Here is a 22,443-nt window from a genome sequence, read left to right as displayed (position 1 = left end):
TGCTCCCTAAGAGGGTCAACAATGAGGAGCAAGCGGATTGGGCATACGGTTCCCCGAAGGACGCCTAGCATGGCCCATATTCCAACAAGCACACCTCTGCCAGGCTATTTGGGGGGTAGGGTTTTCTTTCTGGCCAGCAAAGCAAGTGGGTTTTGCCCTCGCCGACTTACGGCATCTCCAAGGATGAGTCCCCATTTGTCCATTTGAGGGGTGTTTGGACAAAAGGGGTTGCAGAAAACACAATGATTTCCAATGGAAGCCCACATTTGTTGTTTTCTTCTTTTTGACATGTGGACCAGATGGGCAAGTGGACAAATTTTGCACAAATGGACACTCCCTATTCTCTTCGCAAATTGGGGGGGGGGGGGGGGGGATGAGAGAGGTGGACAAATTTTTGACATATGGAGGGTCCTCATTGGGTTATGTTTTGTCCATGAAGCTCGGAATGAACAATTGTGGTGGATATGGGGGTTGTCCTTAGAGATGCCTTTAGTTTCTATTTGTTGTGTTAGCCAGTTGGCTTGGCGTTGTATCTGTCGTTCAACCCTTCTTCTAACGGATGATGCACCAGGACACATTCTAGAAGAAGAAACAACTCGATCCGAATTGATTGTGTCGACAAAAGAGCAGCTATACAAATTTTATCTTCGTTATTATTGTTATCGGGAGAACTCACATATACAGCCATACGATGGCAATGGGTACCTATTACCTGTGTCCCCGGCTGGTAGATCCTCGGTAGGGCACGGGTTTGGACCTGAATTTTTACCCTCGGATACGTAATTTGGAAAAGATTCATACCCATTCGATAGTGTTGTTTATGACAAGATTGATGCGGTTTTTGAGAAATATGTTGCTATTTCTAAGGAATATGTTGTTGTGTACGACGACTATGTGATCAAATTTTAACATGTGTATTTTTACCGAAAATACCCTTTTATCTTGACGGGTGACAAGTATAGGAAAAAATTATTCCACAGGTATAGGTAACGGATAAGTTCAGATGGAGCGGGTAAGGGTATGAATGCGAGTGCCATGGCAACAATGGCCAATGCCAGATGGGACTCCGGTAGCGGAGCGGACAATCTCCTAATGAACTTAGGATGTGTTTGGTTGCACGCATTGGACGAAATGTGTTGAAGCGGCTCAGGTTTGGATCACAAGTCAAAATATTACATGTATCTAGACGCTTTTTAGATTTAGATACATCCATATTTGGGCAAATTTGAATCACTTAAAAGGGACGGAGGAGTATTACATTAAAATTGTGAACCGTCTCACTCGCTGAAATCTGCTGAGCCAAGCTGCGCGGAACAGCCTCCTTCCAAATTGCAATCCCAACCAAACACGTACTGTGTGGCATTGGCGTTACACAAATGATGCAATACTATTACAAACTCGGCAAAGGTTCTTTCGTCTATTTGGAACCAGGGAAAGCAAGCACCGCCCAGCTGTATTCGCTTGGCTGATTTGATCGGTATACTGTAGAATACATACACCACCAAAAGTTTTCAAAGTTGGATTTTTGCTTTGCTACCTGATACTGAAACGTCTGCAGGTGCAACAAACAACACAATGACAGAACAAAATACAGAAGGGAAAAGAAGAGATAAAAATGGCAAAACATCACACAGCCCATTTACTAACCCCAATTACTAAGGAATAGAATATATACACCTGATAACGAATTTGCCTGAAACAAGCACACCAGCAACACTGAAATAGTACCGCAACTTCAGTAAACACATGGGAACTTTTACATGTATCTTTCACGGTCAAGCAGCTTCTGCAGTACAGTCTGCAAAGAAAATGGGAACACTATCAGTCACAAACTGTAACAACCCAGTAATCTTTTTATATTGAGAAATAAACATAGCAGGCAGAAAAATGAGATCTGTTGCAGTCCAATCACGTGGACAGTGACTCACAGGGCAGGTAGTGTTTAACTTGAGGGATTCTGCAAGCTCACGAGAAGATATTAGAAGTTTGACAGGCCGATATTCAAGCGCTATATTTCTCCCTTTGGTATCTGCGAAGGTAATCAACTCGCGATCCAGAAGATGTTCAAAAGCCTGCAGCAAATAAGCATGTAAGGTTTTTGGTCGTTACATATGGTACAAGGATCAGTAATTGTTGATAATGCTCATACTTACCCTAAAACAAACAGTGGTAGCATACTTGTCAGAAGTTTTGTAGGCGTCCTGTATAGATTTGTATTCTGACAGATAACCAGTTCATGAACTGTCAAATTATTGTCTAGGGCTCATCATAGAGGGAGAGAGCAAATTCTACCTTTCATTATAGTGTTGAAGTTGTAAGAATTTTGCTCCTTATCTTCTAGTCTATTCATGCACACAAGTACGTACAGTTCCAAAATCGACAGATCTGCCATCAAATGTAGTGGTATGAATGTGATGCTGCTGAATTATTGCGATGCAATATATACCGAACAAATGGCACAAATGAGAGCAAGCTCAGAGCAAAAGTAGAGCATGTTTATTGTTCTTTTTAGGGACCTTCTTTTTATGCTGGGCAGAAAGGAAAGTATGGCTTCTTTAGTGTATGAATATAAATCAAAAGCAAAGTTACTCTACATAAATAGAGAAAATTAGTCAGGTAGCGCTCCAAAGAATAGAAATTAGACGTATGCTACTCCAAAAGTGCCTCTTTGTTAAATATCGTTCCAAAAAACAGAACATTATGAAAATGCTACAGCCACTACCCTTTTCCATCCATTGTCACTGTTAGTGCCCCGTTTTAGTGAGAGGGATGATTAGAAAGAATTAAACCCTAATTGTCATTGACTGTGTTTCAACCCAGACATGATCTGACGTGGACTGGATTCAAAACTCAACCAGAATGGTCCAGATAATTAAACCCTAATATTAAAGTCTTGTCTTGTTAAATCAAGGTAACTTCATGCAAAAAGAGCACCCAACTACAAGGGCGACGAGACTATTTCACATCAACTAATAGTAATAATATACTAGTAGTAGTTTCATAATGTTGTGCTGTTTGGAATGATACTTAGGAAAGAGCTGTCTTTGGAGTTGCATCTGTCTAATTTTACCCTTTGGAGTAATACTAGTCTAAGTACCGAAAATTAAGGCCGGGTAACAAATTAGACCTTGCAAACTGTCCATCTTGGGTTGCCTCTGCATGCAGGAAAGTGCATTTGTAAAGCAGTCAATTGACAGAAGTCCAGATTCCTTGTCCATATATGACACCACTCTGAAACTGAAAAGTTCTTTTCCACATTTAGCTAAAAATGATTTTGGAATTGTAGGGACCAAAATAACTGCTGAAAAACCTACAGAAATCTCAGGATGTTGCTGGTTGTTGCATCAGCATCTGTGAGAGAGTTGAGAATTCCTTTGAACTTCTTATGGTTGAAAATGCTCTTACAGTGCATAGGAAAACAGAAGTTCATAACAAAATTCGTTTTGCCACGACAGAACAACAGAAATATGACTTGACGAAACTTCTTGAAATAATATCAATACAGCTCCATTCAGACTACGGAACAATTCAGCAGTCCCCAAAATGTCTTCATTTAGGAATGTCATATATAAAAACGTAGACCCTATTCTTAAGAGAGCAATGTTTTATATAGTCTGATCATATATATATGCTACACTGTGGAAAGGATACAGTAAGCCTTGAGTTATACTCCGTAACATAGTTTGTTGGTAAGACCGAGGCTTGGTCTAGCATTAGCAAATGTTCCGTCAAGCTGTAGTACTTCAACAGTTAAAAGGTTGTTTGAACAAGAGAGCTAGAGGTACAATGCCTCTTATTACTGGAAGGGGGAAAATCTGGGAATGCATAAGAAGAAGAGAGCTAGAGGTACAATGCCTCTTATTACTGGGAGGGGGGAAAAATCTGGGAATGTATAAAACAAACCTCTGTATATCATCCAATGAAGAAGGAATGAAAAGAAGCTTCCTATGAGAGAAGCGGGATCGAACTCTTTTTTCTAGCAGTTGATCTGCATCCTACAGAACAAAAAGCAATTATAAAGCATAACTGTTTAGGCACCTACTCCAATTGAGCTTTTCCAACATGTTGCTCATAAAGGAAACTCTAGGTTTCCCACGGAACTAAATAATTCCAAATCAGTTACAAGCCACTTCAATCCTTTGTTGAATGAAGCATGTATCCATTTTCTGATAGAAAAATACGAGTCGCCTTAATCAAATTTTAGTGTTAGTGTCATATATTGCCATACTGCATGTGACATATGCTGCGACAACTACCAAACCAACGGATATTGGCTACTACACTGTTTCGATTGCAATTTACTAAAAGTTTGAGAGTGATATTCTTATCATTGTGCATTCATACACAAAACAAGAACTCGATTCACTAGAATCGGTTGGCCAACTTGCTGGGCGAAAATGTGACTAAATCATGAGAAGGATTGGTACATACCAATCGGCAACTCATACCAATGACAACAGCTTGTGATGTAAGAGACTGCATCGCATCAAGTAAGCTATAGAGTAACCGCTGCTTCCCCTGCAATCAGACATCATGAACATAAGCCATCCTCTCATGTAAAAATGCCAGTAGCGGTACTACAAAGCATGTTATAACTTTTGCTGTTTACAGTTAACAACTCATGAGTCATGATCCACGACAGTGGCAAAAGTTTATGCCTCCGATATTCAATTAAATGGACAAGGATTTGGAATTAAATGTGGTTAAAGAACAGAAGGCATATATTCACTTCAACCTGAGCAAAGAGGTCAAACTCTTCCAGGATAAAAATTACAGTCTTGTGAGCTAATCCGCACTCCCTACAGAGGATATAAGTGACCAGTTGAGCACTCAATAACTAAACAGGAACTGAAGGACAATCATTTTTATGCTGAAAAGTGCTCATCATTTTAGTGCACTGCTTACCGTAACATGTCAATCATGAATTCGGTGTTGTCATCTGAAGAAGCCTAAAAAAGAGGAAATAACCGCAGATTACCTTCAGCCCATTTGGAATGGCACAATGAAAAATCATTGAGTTAACGAAAAAGTAGACCGGGTATGCACCATTTTGGAAAATGACAGTTCATGCTGCAAACAAAGCTGCCTAGCAATGTCCTTCACATATAAAATAATAAAATATCAGCATGGCACCATGGGAGGGAATAATGCAGTGTAACAAGTACTGAGTTGAGTAGACATGTACAGATGCAAGTTGAAAAGTGCAACATTAAGATTGGAAGATTAGGAGTTGGACAAAAAAAGGAGCACTTTAATAGTCTCTGAAAGTGCTTACCTTCATGGCACAGTTGTCATCACTATGTAACATCCCATTCAGCCTGATCTGAAAATTTTCACATAACTAACCCTCTGAAGTGCAAGTTAACAAATCTAAACATACAGGGATACATTGCCTTCTTACGAGCCAATGCATTCGCACTTGTTACGAAAAAAAAGGGAGTGGTGAATTGAGGACATAGGACAGAAAAAATTCGAGCAGGCAGGAATTTTGCATTTCTCCATATTAAGTCTCTTCCTTCCCTTCATAATCTTTAGACAAACTTTCCTTTTCTTGTAACCCATACGGAAGTAAAGCAACGGTAGGGTTTTACATCATAATTAACAGGCAGGCCACATTTGTAGCAATAAGTGAACAACATACTGGAGCCATACCACAGATATCGCATCAGGATGTTCCTTCTTCAGGTCCTCTAGAACCATGTCGAGCACCTGTAAAGAAATGAAACCTAAGCCCCCAACCGAGAACACAGCACATCGGTAGGTAGAACCATTTACCCACAGGCACATTTCGTCAAACACCAACACTGCATTTCGGCACGTCAGAGAAGGGAAGAAGAAAAGGAACCTCACCGCTCCTTTTCCGCAGCCGCGGGGTCCAAGCAGGAGGACGGAATTGTTGCAGGCCTCTGAGACGGAACTAGCCACGAGGTACTTCAGCTTACTGCGATAAACCACGGGGCACCAGTTACAACTGAGATCGAAGATATTTCCTGTGAGGCGCGGTGGGGCTGGGATGGGATCGATTCTGCGCACCTGTAGTTGGTGTCTGGCGAGGATTTGAGAGGGGAGTGGACGAAGGCCGGGTCGCAGAGCCGCTTGCGGAGCACTGCCTGTGCTTGACTCGCGACGGGCGCCGCCGCCGCCGCCGCCATGGGTGTTGGATACTGAGAGTTTAGGTTGGGGAACCGCGGGAAAATGAGTTGGCGAATGGCAACTCCCTTCGGGCCGGTTTCGGGCTTTCGGAGTGTTACTGTGACTAAAAGCCGTCATTTTTTTTGTCTGGGCATAAAATTCCATGAAATCACAACGTAACAAATCCCAATTTTCACTCTAGCCATTTTTTTGTCTCTTACTCCCCCGTCTCATATTAAGTGATTTAAATTTGTTCAAATATGAATGTATCTATGCCTAAAAAGCGTCTAAATACATGTAATAGGAAGTCGCTTAATATCGGACGGAGAAAGTACTTTGCAAATCCATGTGGTAGACAAGGCTTAGGCCCTTGTTCCCATTTCCTCGCTGACCCATCATGCGAAAGATGCGACGTTAGAGTGAGTGCGCCCGCGTTCCGCTCCTTCGACTGATTGTTCGCATCGGATCTCAAATATTAGGTTTCTAACATGATCGATGTTGAACGGCCAGATTCTTCTTAGCGGGTGCTAGTGCGTGAACCTTTGGAGTGATTCACGGTAATAATTTTTTAATCCGAAATTTAAATCGAACCAAATAAAATACTATCAAAAATTGAATTTTATTTCATTTGTACCAAATGAAATGAAAAAATGATGCCAAACGAGCTGTTAGGGAAAACCCCAAGCCCGGCCGGCCTGAAACCCAGAAAACATCTTTTTGTGCATTAAAATGACTACTCTAGGAATATATAAATGTAGCTATTTTCAGAAAAATAATAATTTTAACCCATTTTGGCTTCTGGACCGGGCTTCCGTCGCAACCGGGCCCGACACAGGTCGCCGGGCTTCGTGTCGGACCTGGGCAGTGGCCTAGGTCTAAGGCATCAACAGTTACCTAACTATATGTTCAGGTTCAGTCCCCTCAAAAAAAAATACGTTCAGGTTTAGAGGAGCGGATGCAGTGCAAACATGGAAAAACCGTAACACGGCTGAGCGCCTTCTTCATGCATCAACATAGTACTACCTCCCTTTCATAATTCTCGTCTCCAGTTTGCTCAAATATGAATATATTTTACTAAAAAATGTCTAGATATATGTAATATTTCGACAAGAATTATCGAACGGACACAGCACCTAATAAAATCATCTCTTTCTTTTGGTCCGGAGTCGATCCACCGCCACTATGCATGCAAAGCCAGTGTGCCCCACTGCCCCCGGCGCATTCGATCAGGCCATCAAAGCTCCACAGAAGGAAGGCGAGGGGAGCCGTGGATGGCATTGAGCACAGCAATTCCTGCAGCACATGGCGTGCACCGTGCACGCGCGCGCCTACAAAAATTACCGAACGGGGCAAAGGGAATAAAAAGCCCCCGTGGCTCGGCCTCCGGGCGCGTGGGGGCTCTCTCTCCCTCGTGGGCGCGGGTCCCTGCCGCCGCACGCGCCGCTCGTGTGTCGCGGGACGGCCCGGCAGCGCACGCCCGCCGTGTCGAGGAGCCATTGGGTGGGCGCGCACGTACAGGCCAAGCTAGCCTTGAGTAAGCCTTGAGTGCCCAATGATTTGAGTTTTAAATTAGCAAGTGTGGGTTTTGTTGATTGATCTTTTGGGGGTTAATTAAGGGGTCGGTCATTTGTGCTTACCTCCTCCGTGGCGTCGCAGGCCGTACCCACGAAGTCGAGTCCAACTGTCCATCTCCAATCACGTCTGCCTCGTTCCATACTTGGCCTCGGCACTTCATCCTCGTTTTTAATCTGCACCCTCTTTCGATCTCTTTACTTTACTTCTTCGTCCAACAAAAAATGTCTCAATTTTCAATTTTGATTAAATTCGAACGTATTTATGCATTAAGTCATGTCTAGATACATCTATATTTCGACAAACTTGAGACATTTTTTTGTTGGACGGAAGAAATACTATTTTTGTATCAGGTAGAAATGGACTCATTCGATTATTTTTTTACCAATGGATTTATTGCCGGGCATGATGTCTCGTATAAATCTGATCATCCAAATAATTTTTCAGGACAACCGATGCAAAATTGTTGGGTAAGGTGTACTGAGCCTAACTTAGCTGGTCTGGTTACTTATGGTGGAATCAGGCCACTCAGGTTCAAGTTGTAAACTTAACATGGGTGCTCACATTTCCTGAATTTATTCCAGTATTTAACCGGCGCTATTTTTTTTAGTGGTAGGTGACGTATTCTCAACAAAGAAACGTCTGCGGTGACTTCATAGGGGTGAGTGTACGCACATGTTGTGAGCGTCTGCGTTTGTACTGTGTTTCTAAAAAAATATTGTTGGGTAAGAAAAAAATTCCACGCTTCCACTGTTAGTCGTGCGGCCAGCAGAGAAATTGTTGCTTCCCTTAGGTTTAGGAGACCTTGAGCTTTTGCATCACGAACATTGAAGTAGGATAGAATGGATTGGACACTAAGGGGCTGTTTGGATTGTGCCCCATTTAGCCCTACCAAAATATTGGCATGACCAAATCAAAGGCATGACCAAAATATTGGTAAGATGTGGGTGTCTGGATTGTAACCACAATGAATGCCAAAATTTTGACAAAATCATTGGCTTCCATTTGGTTTCAAGCCAAATAACTTGCCAAATATTTGGAACTTGGTTTAGTTAAAGAATTTGAACATCATAGTCAATGCTACACTAGTATATATCACATGGCACAAGTATAAAAAAAACAAATTAAATAAGACACATACATACTGGCTCAATAATACCACTGCAAGCAAGTGCTGCTAGAACTTCAGAACATCGATACATACATTAGCCTGTAAATATTCAGACATCACATCTAGCCATGATACAGAATCAAGTTCACATGCTAATATGCTAATGAACTCACTGTATTGTGCTTGCAATCAGGACAAATGGCAAAGAAAATATATCAATCAATCAAGCACTGTACTGTATTACTTGAAGGAGTGGCATACATGTTTTTTTTTTACCACAAGGAGATGTCATCCGTGATTTGGCAGATCGCTAAGCCGATGTTGACATCTATATTATCAAAGAGTTTGGCGTTCCTGGACTTCCAAATATGCCATAGAATAGCCAGCAGAACGAAGGGCCGGACGGAGGCCGGCAGATGAGCCGGAGTCGGGATCTTCCACAGGTGGAAGAAGACCGTGCCATTGGGCGCAAGTCCGAGCGTGTGCCAGAGTTGCTGTGATCCCGGGCAGAGGAGGAACATATGAGCTCGATCTTCGGCGGGGTCGTGGCATCGAGAGCAAGCAGCCAATTGGATGATCTTCTTATGTTGCAGGTTTGCCGCAGTGTCGAGCCTGTTCTTGAAGAGTAGCCAGGCGAAGACCTTGACACGGGTGGGGGCGAAGGATTGCCATATCCAGGCAGCGTTGCAGTCCGGCGTGTTCCTGACGGAGGCGAAGTAGGCTCCTCTGACCGTGAAAGGAGAACCGTCACGCAGGGTCCTGGCATACATGTGATCTATGAACACGAACAATCAGCGAGTTGGTACTAGATACTTCAGATCTAGCAAATAGGACTGACATTGAAGTAGATTCCTACCTAAAAGAACCAACAACAAGCAAATCACACCACAGGAAAATGAGAGCAAGGTATGTCCGAGAGGAATCTTGAGCTCTGACCCAGGAGTGCGGCTTGAATCCTTGGAGAGATGGGGAAGAAAGGTCGACGGGTGGCTGCCGGAGCAGCGATCCGTGCGGCTTGAATCCTTGGAGAGATGAGGAAGAAAGGTAGACGGCTGGCTGCCGGAGCAGCGCTCGCTCACACCGCGGCCGGTGACGGCTACGGATTGAAGCATCTTCTTCTTGTACCCTTGTGGTGCGGCTGAAGGAAAATCATCCGATGAGAAGCTCAACTTTATACATCGAGGAGAAACTCGCGCGCGATTTGGTCGCCAATTTGTTGGCGAACGATTTCCGCGCCTTTGCCACGCCCGCACGTTGGCGAGAAATACACGAGGGCGCGCCCGAGGTTGGCAGGGCGAGCCAAAATAGGTAACCGATCAAACAGTGACCAAAAATCATGGGCGGGCATGACCAATTTATTGGTAAGGCCAGCTTTGGTAACGATCCAAACAGCCCCTGCGTCTTTCGGACTCCTCCTCGTCGTCCTAAAGCGGCCATCATTCTGAATTTCTGATCGAACATGCCAGAGGTTGCCTGCCTCGTACACGATCCAGCTGAGGAGCAACATCACACGCTGCATGCGCAACCACGCTTCACACCACCACCACTACTTGCGGTTTCGACTCGCGGGAGAGGGCTACGTACCTCTCGTCGCGCTAAGCAAGAGAGAATCTAAGCTGTCTATGCATAGCTTGACCACTAGCTGCTGAAGATTTCTGCCCGCTCGCTCGCTGGGGTGGGGACTCATGCATGCACATACCATTCTGCCGTTGTTGGCTCGATCGATCGGGTAGTCTCGCTCTGCTGGTTCTTTTGCCATGCCCATGCTCGTGACTCGTCGTGAGACGCATCCATCCGTGCATGCATATTGCAAAAGAGGGATCCTAGGATAGCCCGTGTACTGTTTCGAGTTCAAGTCATACATCCTTCGACGCTGATATAGTACAGTAGTAGTGCACAGTACTACTATACAATGGACTCCCGATTGTAGCTGCAATGTGTGGATCGGACAATAGAAGATAATGGAATTAATGGACAGCTGAATGGACAGCTGAAGATAATGGAATTAATGGACAGCTGACAGCACAGGCACGGATGCTTGTTCACTGCTACAAAACGGTCTATCAGTAACGGCACATCAGGAACGGGTCCGACGCGACCGTTACTGATGAACAGAGCGGGATTTGCCCGTTCCCGTCCAGCCATACATCAATGCCGGTCGCGCGAGCCATCATATCTCGCGAGAGACATCAGTGGCGGTCGGTTAAGAGACGACCGCCACTGATAAACCATGCATCGGTAACGGTCGCCCAAACGCGACTGTTACTGATGTACCCCCTATTATCAGTAACGGTCGCGCAAGTCCCGACCGCCACCGATGATCGTCACGTTTTAAGTACGTGGGGCAGAGCCGCAGCTGGTCGCGCTGCGCGTCGTAACGGACCAGCAGCGGCCCTTCTTTCCCAGCGACGGTGAAGCGCTGTCCGAAGGCGCTGTGGCCATCGATGAGCCCCCCAGGTAGCGCCTCCTCCCTCTCCCTTCCTCCTCTCTCCCCCCCGTGCCGGCGGCTGCCATCTCCACGGCCGGCGGATGGAGCTCCGACGGCCGGCGAGCTCCGATCTTCGAGCCCGAAGCTTCCCTCTCCCTTGCGAGCCCTCTCTTCCTCCTGATCTGTCTCGCCGGCCTCCAATTTCTCTCCGAATTTCCCCAATTTCAAAATTTTGAGATCCAGTCGCCGGCCAAAATGCGGCCTCCTCGTCGTCGCCCGGAACTTCCCTCTCCCTTGCGAGCTCTCTCTCCCTCCCAATCTTTCTCGCCGGCCTCCAATTTCTCTCCTAATGTCTCTAATTTCAAATTTTTAGTTAGCCAATTAACACCTTAATCCCCTTGTCAATGATTAGGCTAACTATTTTGCTTTGTTTGTTTTCTTGTGTATTGTGTTGTAAATCGAAGGACCGTTCTTGGATGTACGTCAAGGAAAGAATCAATGCTCGATGGATAACCGAATGGACGGTCTTTTTTGGAGTCGCGAAAGGTGATATGGAACGAAAAAGACTTGTGATGATGCGTTGTCCATGTCGCAAATGTGGAAACGCATGCATGATGAAGCCTGAAGATGTTTAGATGCACGTGCTGGCATCGGGTTTTGTGAAAGGTTATTCTCGCTGGACTTGTCACGGGGAGGATACGGTTGATGTCGGTAGCGGAAGCGAAGATGATGATATCCTGTGGTATGATCTGCCTAATGATTCCGAGAAAGAAATAAGGGTCGATGAGGAGGCTAATGTGGAAGGTGAAGGAACTCCACGTGGCAGGATTGCCGAAATGCTAGATGACCTGTACCTACGGGACCAGCTGGAGGACCCCGAAGATGAGGCAGAGTCTGCTCAGTTCAAAAAATTGTTGGAGGACGCAAACACACCCTTGTATGATGGAGTTGGCGAAGAAAACAACGTGCTTGAAGTGACGCTCGAACTTTTGAGGCTGAAGGCAGCATCATGCTGGTCAGGCAAGGGCTTCACAGACTTGTTGGGTTAACTTGCTTCGGTTTTTCCACCGCCAAACAAGTTGCCCAAGAGCACATACGAGGCGAAGAAGATTACATGTCCGCTTGGATTAGATTGTGTGAAATACCATTCATGTCCAAACGACTGCATGGTATACATTGGAGAGTACGAGTACCATGAGAGTTGCCACATATGCGGTGCATCGAGATACAAGAAGAAAAACGCCAGAGGTGGCGAAGACGATGGGGAAGAAGTGATGAAGGGCAGGCCGGCAAAGACTGTCTGGTATATGACGGCAGGTGGCCGAGTTGAGCGTTGGATGCAGAACGTTAAGGACGCGAGGTATCTCGTCTATCACGATCCGGCGCAGGCTGCATTCGATCCTGACGGGCACTACCGTGTGGAGGAAGCTGAACATCCGACAACTCCGTGCAGAGCAAGAGGTGGGAGTCAGCTGTGATCGCCGGCTTGCAAAAGGCGGAGCACACGGGCCGTGTTCTAGGGGAAGGTGAAGGGGCCTGCTGAGATGATTATTTCCTGCCTGCTTCGGAGCGAAGCAGGGTCCAGAAAAAGCTCACCGCTTCTGCTGAAATAATAGAACAAGCTAAGTCGGAGGCGCGAGAACAGACATCTATGGTGTGTCAAGAGAATATGCAGTGCAAGCCGTCCATCATTTGGTGTCGGCATTGGCTAAAGACCACCCTGCCCTTGACGCCATACTTGGGGGAGGAGTGGAAGGTTTGAGGAACCTCCTTCCTCCTCTTCCCCCGCGAAAGAGCACCCCACTGAAGAGCAGCGCCGCCTCCGACACACGTATGGACGACGAAGACACCTACATCCCAGATTACAGCTCGGCTCCTAGCATGGACAACCCTCCGCTAGCCAACCGGACCCAAGCGAGGGCATCCGGGATAACGATCCGGGTCCGAGCGACAACATCCTTGTAAGCATACTTTTCAAACTCTTTTTCACTCCTTACCTTCATGAATAAAGATCTTACAGACATATGCCTTCTTCTTGTTACCCGCAAGCACCGGTGAAATGTCGTATCCACGTAGACAAGTCTGGGAAGCCTGTAGGCGCCATTGGCCGCCTGATGCCCAGACAATCACCGCCACTGGTGCACGGCATTCTTATGAACGACACACAAGTGAGTGTGATGGTGGACTCCGTCGTCGACGACCATCGGGATTATGCTATCCCGCTACCTCCGGAGGAAGGCGTGGATATCCTAGGCGGTTGTCCAAACTATTGCATTATGTGGCCTAGGAGCTTGGTATCTCTCTACAACCAGCGCCGGCCCTTTATGACTCTATCTCCGTCTGCCCACAAAGATACTTCTCAATCGCCGCTCGGCCTTTCCCCTAGGATACTTCCTCCTGTCGATGCCGGCGGAGATGAAGAGCGGGCAATGTCGATGCCTCCACAGCTCAAATATAGATAGACCACAGGGTCGGCACAGGCTGGAAGCGTCCCTCCTACCTTCTCTCTCTTGGGTGCCGCTGAGTCCATGGGTGGCCGCAAGATCGATGACAAGTACAAGGCAGAGGAGCAAAAGGCATGGGACAATAAGAGGAGGCATAAAAAGAGGGGGTGCGGCAGCAAGACCATCAAGGAGTCCTCCAATGTCAATCAAGATGAGATGCACTATGTGCCTGACATCACTGGAGTCTGAGAAGACAATAGGCCTGACATTCTCATGAAGAACCCTCGTCAAGGCCAGAGATTCAAAGACGGGTCATATTTCGTGGCTAGGGAGTTTGACCGGGTGCTTATTTACTATCCTGAAAGACCGATGGTCACCGAAGATTCCCTGCGTGCCGTGTCGAGAGAGATGCAAGAGCTTCATCAGTTCTACATGCAAGCATCAGCTGGTTCTCAATAGCATGCCCAAGAAATCAATATTCGAATCCCACGAGACTATGGCTTCTTTAACTAAGAAACTGGGAACATTCAGGAACGTCCTATCACCTTTGGTGTGGAGTTCAACAAACTGTTCCACCTCTTCAACCGCCAAAAGCTTGATATCAACCTCTTAAGGCTGTGGTCTGCCTACCAAATAAGAGAAATGCGGCGAATGGAGGTCAAAAAAGTAGCCATTCTAGACCCCACGGTGTTCAACTACGGTGACATCGGTCTTGAGCCAGAAAAAGATCTCTCGAGAACCCCGGCATCTAAATACTTGGTGGCATGTCTGGAGAAATACGCGGATCACGACTTTATCCTCTTCTTTCTTATTTTGGAGAAAGTTGAATTTTATATATGGAACCGTTTGTTTTTTCTAATTCGGTCTTTCTTATACACCCTTAGATACTAATTAAAGTTTGTTTCTTTTGAAAACAGAGACCATTGGGTGACACTACTCATTTTTCTGCCTTGGTCCGTGGTGTACTACTTTGATTCACTACTTCCGAAGAAGAATGTTCGAGGCCGGTATTGGAAACCCATCAAATCACTCATTAACACTGCCTGGAAAGTGGCGACCAAGGGAAAACTAGCCGGTAAAGACTATAAAGACGAGCCTCACCACAACCACAGGTTCCCTTGCCAGCAACAGCCGCCCGGCAGTGCGTTCTGTGGCTAGTACTGCTGTCACATCCTTATGGAGAATGTCAGTATGTTCAAGCCTGAGTGGAAGGGGTCAGTCGCGGCGATGGAAGAGTACTGGTGGCCCCGAATGACAATGGGACACCGACCTAAATGGGTTGTGTATAGCATTCAAAGAGAGTTTGCCCATCTCATCAACAATGAGGTCATCAAGCCTAGTGGCGACTTCTACGAACGCGTGAACAAGTGGTGACTAGGGTTCACCCACAAAAAATAGCTTCAAACTTGAAATGAGATACATTTGTATTCTTTATATGCTTTTATGAAATTTTGACACTTTGTAATCAATGCCGTGAAGTGAGATACATTTGTATTCTTTATATGCTTTAAATGATGCGGCTTTATATACATTTGTATGCTTTAAATGATGTGGCTGTGTATTTTTCTGCGCTGCGATGTGCTGTGCTATATATATTTCTCTGTGTATTTTCTGTGGTTTTAATTTTTTTTTAATTACCGAAAATGTATCAGTATCGGTTGCTCGCCCGACACTGATGTGGCAAAGCGAACATTACTGATGTACATATCATCAGTGACGGGCGCGGAAACGTGACCGTCACTGATGATGATATTTATCAGTAACGGTCGGGTCGGGCCGCCTGCCACTGATGATGGTACATCTGTAACGGTTGGAGCGACCGTTACTGATGATACCCATCATCAGTAACATGAAGTTAGTAACGACGGCCCTGACCGTTACTGATGTTGTTTTTTGAACGTAACTGATAAGCCTTTCTGTAGTAGTGGTTGCATCAGCAATTCAGTGTGCATGTGTGGATCGGACAGATACGATCCTCGGTTCATCACCAACTCTGGCTAATTCCTTTCCGCTACCTTGCAGACCATAGTAGAATGGACTTGATCCTAACACCGGCGGATCCATAGGATGGCCAGGGTGGTCCAATTCCTTTCCGCTACCTTGCAGACCACAGTAGAATGGACTTGATCCTAACACCAGCGGATCCATAGGGTGGCCAGGGTGGACCATGGAAATATAGCCCGTAATATACACTAGTGTATTTTAAACCTATTAAAAAAGAAAAATCAGTCCGAGCAAATAGCCCATCTCTCTTACCAGTTCTTGTTTCTTTCTGTTGTGTAGTATACGCATCTAGCAGCCTACCGATCGACCACGAGCAGTTAGCATCGTATCGTATTTCTCGCCAAGCAGACGAGCACGAGCACCTAACATCTCATCGTATTTCTCGCCACCAATCGTCGTTGACTTCCAGCGGACGGCAGACATACACTGCGTCACCGCGAGCACGCGAGTGGGACAGCAGCTTACATGGAGCCGGCGACATTTTACTCGGCCTTTCGTTGAATTGAATTAAGGTTTGCTCATTGATCAAATTGAAATTATCACAAAATTGTTCTAATGCCGTTTTTTTCTCTTCCAAAATTCAATACTACTAGTATGTTTGAGGTGAAAATTTGTCGTTATAATTTATATTGAGATAAAAATTTATACATTGGATCATCCTGCCTTAAAAACATATATCCACCGGATTCTAAAATGCTAGGAGACGCAGCTAGGGGAATCCCAGCTAGCTGCCATATAGCTCTCCGGCCGTATGCACGGCGATCGACATGCATAGACGATGATATGAACATCGGTGTGTGTGTGCGCGCGCGCGGGCGCGTGAATGCATGCAGACGATGCATCGAAGTGACATGGCCCTGCTGAATCTCCACTAGGCCGTGTGCCTTCGCTTTTTTCCTCTGCTGTAACGTTTGTCTCGAGCATATTCTCATGTACCGATCGCCGTTTTGGGGCCTTGCATGCATGCCAGTGCCAGGAAAATTCTTCTCCTTTCTTCTGCTCAATACTAGCTCCATACAAACACCGTCACAGAAACCCATTAGTTCTAGCTTTTTGTAGCACAGGGCCCTGCAATGTGTTAAAGGGGAAGGAGTTGCAATGTCCGAATGCAAGCTACTCCCGTTGCAAACGCGACAAGCAAGAACGAAGAACGAAGAAGAAATCACAGCACAAAGATACACGGATTTAACGTGAAAAACCCTCTCAAACAACGAGAGGAAAAAACCACGGGCGCCAGCCAGCCAAACTTCACTGTATGAGAGTGTTTACAACGTCAGAGAGATTTCACAAACTCAACTCATGCAAATTCTACCCAAAACGACGGCATACAAAGGGTATATATAGCAGGAACATTAGGACAAGTCAGATCCGTAACGGGCACACCGGAAGTTCCGCATATTCTTGAATATCCAGAAGTTTCGCAGCAAGTTCCGCAATTTTCCGAAAAGTAACAGAGAGCATCCGGAGGTTCGGCCGGAACTTCCGGCGCCCGGAATGAACTTCCGGCCACTGGGATTTGGATCACAATCAACAATCTCCACCTTGACACAAATTCCTTCTTATAGCAAATTTTTTTTTGTAGCATGAACATCAACAACTCTTGAAACAAACAAATAACACTTTCGGCGCCAACAGCCACTAGGGGCTAAACAGTTATACCAACTAAGCTTGAGCAAAGCTCAAACTTAGCAAAAGGAACAGGCTTTGTCATCATATCAGCAGGATTATCATGAGTGCCGATCTTGCATATCTTCAATTTACCTTGTGCAACAACGTCGCGAACAAAATGGTACTTGACATCAATGTGCTTGGTTCTCTCATGGAGCATCTGATCCTTAGTAAGGTAAATGGCACTTTGACTGTCACAAAACAGGTTAATGCAAGAAACATCTTGACAAAGCTCGGCATATAAACCATTCAACCAAACAGATTCTTTGCAAGTTTCAGCAATAGCCATATATTCTGCTTCGTTGTAAATTGAGCAACAACTGGTTCCAGTGTTGCCTTCTAACTCACAGCACATCCACCTACCGTGAACACATAACCTGTGAGTGATCTCCTCTTATCCAAATCGGCAGCAAAATCTGAATCCACATAGCCAGCGAGTCACTCATCAGTCTTGCCAAACTTCAAGCAAGCATTGGATGTGCCACGGAGGTACCTGAAAATTCACTGAACAACTTTCCAATGTTCTTTACCGGGATTAACCATGTAACGACTGACCAAACTCATACCATATGATAAATCAGGACGTGAACAAACCATGGCATACATCAAGAAATCAACAGCACTAGAATAGGAAACTCGTGACATGTACTCAATATCTTCATCAGAAGTAGGACATTGCAACCTGACAACTTGAAATGAGAAGCAATAGGAGTACTAACACAATTTGCATCATGCATATTAAAACGGGAAGTACTTTCTCAATGTAGCTTTGCGGACTAAGAAATAGCCACGTGAGATCATAAATGAATCAAAAAATTTATACCACTGTCTACGAGATTGCTTCAAACCATAAAGAGACTTCTTCAACTTACACACAAACTCCTCTTGCCAGGAACTATGAACCCTTCGGATTGGTCCATGTATATTTCCTCCTCAAGTTCTCCATGCAAAAATGCAGTCTTCACATCTAACTGCTCAACCTCAAGATCATGCATAGCAATAATACCAAAAAAAGTACGGATGGAACTATGCTTTACTACTGGAGAGAACACATCATTGTAATACATACCTGGTATTTGACTGAAACCTTTTGCCACTAACCTTGCCTTAAACCTCATAGTCTCATTAGGAGACAAACCCTCATTTCTCTTGAAAATCCACTTGCAGCGAACGACCTTCTTCTGTTTAGACAAGGGCACAACATCCCATGTGTCATTCTTCTCAAGAGATTGCATCTCCTCTTGCATTTCAGACAACCACTTCACACGGTCACCGGAAACAACAGCTTCATTATATGTGGCCGGTTCATTATCATGCTCCATCTGTTCTGCACAACTCAAAGCATAATAAACAAGATCACACTCTTCAATTAAACATGGGCGAGGACCTTTATTTCTCTTCGGACGGTCAGCTGCAATAGACCGTGTGGGTTGCTGCAAAATAGGTGGTGAGGGTGGAACAATATCATAATTATTGTCATCATTGTTCCCATCATCATTACCATTATCAACCTGAGCATCACCGTTGTCAACAATTTCATCAACGTGCTCCACCTGCACTTTAAGTCTCTCCTCTTCAATGCGAGAGACATCAGTGGACAAAGTATCATGATACATAACTTTTTCATTAAAGACAACATTCCTGCTCAGCAAAATCTTTTTAGTTTCAGGATTCCACAACCTGAAAGCTTTCACTCCAGAACCATAGCAAAAAAAAATGCACTTAACAGCTCTAGGCTCTAGCTTTCCATTATCAATGTGAGCATAAGCGGTGCAACCAAAAACTCTCAACTGTGAATAATCAGCAAGTTTACCAGACCATATCTCAATGGGAGTTTTCTTGTCAAGTGGAATAAAAGGTGACCTGTTTATGAGGTGGCATGCGGTGGAAGCTGTCTCAGCCCAAAAACGCCTGCCCAAACCTGCATTGGACAGCATGCAACGGGCCCTTGATATGATGGTTCTATTCATGCGTTCAGCCACGCCATTTTGCAATGAAGTACGTGCAACCGTGTAGTGCCTAACCACACCATCATAGCTGCAAAACTCCTCAAACTCATCAGAAACAAATTCACCACCATTATCAGTACGCAAAGTTTTTACCTTCCTTTTAGTTTGCTTTTCTGCCGTAGCTTTCCACTTCTTAAAAACACCAAAAACATCAGACTTGTGTTTCAGAAAATAAGGCCAAACTTTTCTTGAGTAATCATCAATAATGGTAAGCATGTAATTAGCACAATCAATAAAAGTCTTATGGGAGGGTCCCCAAACATCAGCATGCACATAATCTAATATGCCTTTGGTGGTATAAATGGAAGAAATGAACTTAACCCTTTTGTGCTTACCATAAACGCAGTGCCCACAAAACTGAGTCTACTCAAGTTGCAGCCATCGATTAGCTCTCTCTTGACCAACTCTGCCATCCCATGTTCACTCATATGCCCAAGACGCATATGCCACAGATTTGTTTTAGCACAATCATCAGAATCATTAGGTGTAACGGCAGCAGCAAAACCAGGCAAAGCGCTACCTCTAAGAACATATAATTTGGCAGAATTCATATCGCCTATCATGTGAATAAGAGAACCTCTAGATACCTTCAAGAGTCTACGCCCACCGGCGTACTTGTACCCGTCACTGTCCATGGTACTAAGCGAGATCAAGTTTCTTGCCATGCTTGGTGTGTGCTTCACCTCTTTCAACGTGTGTGTCATGCCATCAGGGGTCTTGATCTGAACGGACCCAACGCCAACAATATGACAAGGATTGTCATTGCCCACACGCACAAAATCTCTACTCTGCACAGACTCATAAGAACTGAACCAATCCTTGTTACAACAAATATGAAAGGAACATGTTGTATCAAGAATCCATTCATCATCACGGGAAATACAAGCGGCAAGAACAGCGAGGCATTCACCCTCAGAGCAGTCGGTGGAAACGACAGCGGCCTTACCAATACCATCGGACTTATCTTTCGATTTGTAGGTACCGTTCCTTTTCTCCTTGTTCTGCAGTTTATAACAATCTTCAATGACATGATTATTTTTCTTGCAATACCTGCAGAACTTATCTTTTCCTCGGGACTTTGAACGAGCTTTTCCGTCCCGGCTTTTATCTCGGTTGCCATAGTTGTTGTTCCTCTGCTCGGTCCTGCCACGAACCTGCAGAGCTTCTGCCTTTGACGACGACCCATTGGTCTGCACCATAGACTTCATCTTTTCTTTCTGTGTAAGTGCTTCTAAAACCTTATTAAGGGTTAGAGAGTCATGGCTATACAGAATTGAATCGCGGAAATTTATATAGGAACTAGGCAACGAGCATAAGAGTAAGATGGCTAAATCCTCATCATCATACTTAACCTCCAAAGCTTGCAAGTCAGAAACTATCTCTCGTAAAATAGTTATATGAGATATTACCGATCCACCTTCTTGAAGCTTATGGGTGAACAACTTCGTCTTTACATGCATCTTACTGGTTAGATCTTTAGACATGCAGATCGATTCCAGTTTCATTCACAGGGCTGCTGCGAATTTCTCCTCCAGCACTTCCTGCAAAATATTATTGGATAGATGAAGTTGAATCAATGACAAAGCCTTACGATCTTTGCGTTTCTCTTCGGCAGTCCACTCATTTTCATCCTTCTTGCCGAAGGAATCAAGCGTTTCATCCAGATCTGAAGTTTGGGCGAGAATCGCCCGCATTTTCACTTGCCACAACGAGAATCGTGTGGTGTAGTCCAGCTGCGGCAGATCGAACTTCAAGGTAGACATGTCGCAAACCCTAGGCGGAACCTGGGGCTCTGATACCACTTGTTATGAACGTGACAAACAAGAACGAAGAACGAAGAAGAAATCACAGCACAAGGATACACGGATTTAACGTGGAAAACCCTCTCAAACAACGAGAGGGAAAAATCACGGGCGCCAGCCAGCGAAACTTCACTATATGGGAGTGTTTACAACGCCAGGGAGATTTCACGAACTCAACTCGTGCAAATTCTGCCCAAAACGGCAGCATACAAGGGGTATATATAGCAGGAACATTATGACAAGTCAGATCCACTTCCGGTTGGAGGCCGGAAGTTCCGCATATTCTTGAATATCCGGAAGTTCCGCAGCAAGTTCCGCAATTTCCCGAAAAGTAACAAAGAACATCCGGAGGTTCGGCCGGAAGTTGGGCCGGAACTTCCGTCGCCTGAAATGGCAGGAAGGGATTTGGATCACAATCAACAACTCCTTCGTGTCTTGACTCTTCAACCATGTATGTATCTGAATATCTCATGAACACACTAAAATTCAGATCGAGCATGCTAATGCTGCTAGTATTGCAGGAGACGACAGAGTTGCAATGCAATGATAACAGCATGATTTGAAACCACTGGAAATAAACAAATCGCCTGTTTTGTCTTGTATCATGGCCTGAATCCTATTCTACATGCGCACCAAACGGTGCGCAGCTTTAGGAAAGCGACTAGGCACGGTCGTACTAGTAAAGTAAAGAGAGACCCGTTCCCGTGAGCATGCAGCAGCAGCAGCAGCTTAACATAACAGACATATATCGAGTACTAATATTACCCCTACTCATCAGTCTGCAAGCAAGTACAGAGGAAAGGAGCAATAGAGGGACTAGTGAAGGTGAAGCTTCCATACATTCTTCAGTTGAGTGACTGACAATGCACAAGGAAAGCATTTTTCTAGCCCAAAGCCTATACGTAAACAATCTCAAATCACGATTCGTCCCACTAATTGATAAAGCTGCTGCATCATCAGTCTTGCTTAAACGAATAGAATAATGTTAGTTGCTCTGCGGCAAGACAAGGCTTATCATTAATTACTTATTGTTAACTCCATCCATCTAGGCAGCTTGCTTGTCGACACATCGGTAAGAGAGATCCCAGGCTGGTCTTGGTAGAATACCAGAATGGTCCACTTTTTCGGAACTTTGTTTTTTCTTAATCAATTGAATTACTGTGAGATCCCCATATAAACTGGTGCAATCGTTTGCAGCTCTGCTTCTTCTTGAACAATTAGATATATATCGTTGTAAGATCCTCCGGATATCTTCTGAAGATTGGGTAAATGG

At 44.9% G+C, this 22,443-nt stretch overlaps 1 protein-coding gene across 3 annotated transcripts; it reads right to left on the bottom strand.

Moving 5' to 3' along the window:
* Window positions 1-1,390: 1,390 nt before the first annotated feature.
* Window positions 1,391-6,224, bottom strand: LOC100842039 (origin of replication complex subunit 4). Of its 3 annotated transcripts, XM_003569527.4 has the most exons (16): window positions 6,034-6,224; window positions 5,851-5,941; window positions 5,653-5,709; window positions 5,276-5,323; window positions 5,047-5,097; window positions 4,906-4,949; window positions 4,736-4,799; window positions 4,432-4,518; window positions 3,904-3,995; window positions 3,652-3,733; window positions 3,315-3,400; window positions 3,128-3,237; window positions 2,293-2,385; window positions 2,154-2,218; window positions 1,929-2,072; window positions 1,391-1,798 (listed from the first exon to the last, which is right to left on the bottom strand). In XM_003569527.4, the coding sequence occupies exons 1-16, from the start codon at window positions 6,150-6,152 to the stop codon at window positions 1,757-1,759; spliced, it is 1,275 nt and encodes a 424-aa protein (XP_003569575.1). In that variant the 5' UTR covers window positions 6,153-6,224; the 3' UTR covers window positions 1,391-1,756. The 3 variants fall into 3 exon arrangements, with proteins under 3 accessions (XP_003569575.1, XP_010232145.1, XP_010232147.1); XM_010233843.3 differs by having other exon boundaries at window positions 5,653-5,941; XM_010233845.3 differs by lacking the exons at window positions 3,315-3,400; window positions 3,652-3,733.
* Between the last annotated feature and the right edge of the window lie 16,219 nt (window positions 6,225-22,443).

Source organism: Brachypodium distachyon, chromosome 2 (genome assembly GCF_000005505.3).
Source record: "Brachypodium distachyon strain Bd21 chromosome 2, Brachypodium_distachyon_v3.0, whole genome shotgun sequence".
In the NCBI taxonomy this organism is placed as follows: domain Eukaryota; kingdom Viridiplantae; phylum Streptophyta; class Magnoliopsida; order Poales; family Poaceae; genus Brachypodium; species Brachypodium distachyon.
The sequence above is the reverse complement of the archived record's forward strand: the minus strand, read 5'-3'. Positions and strand labels throughout refer to the sequence as shown.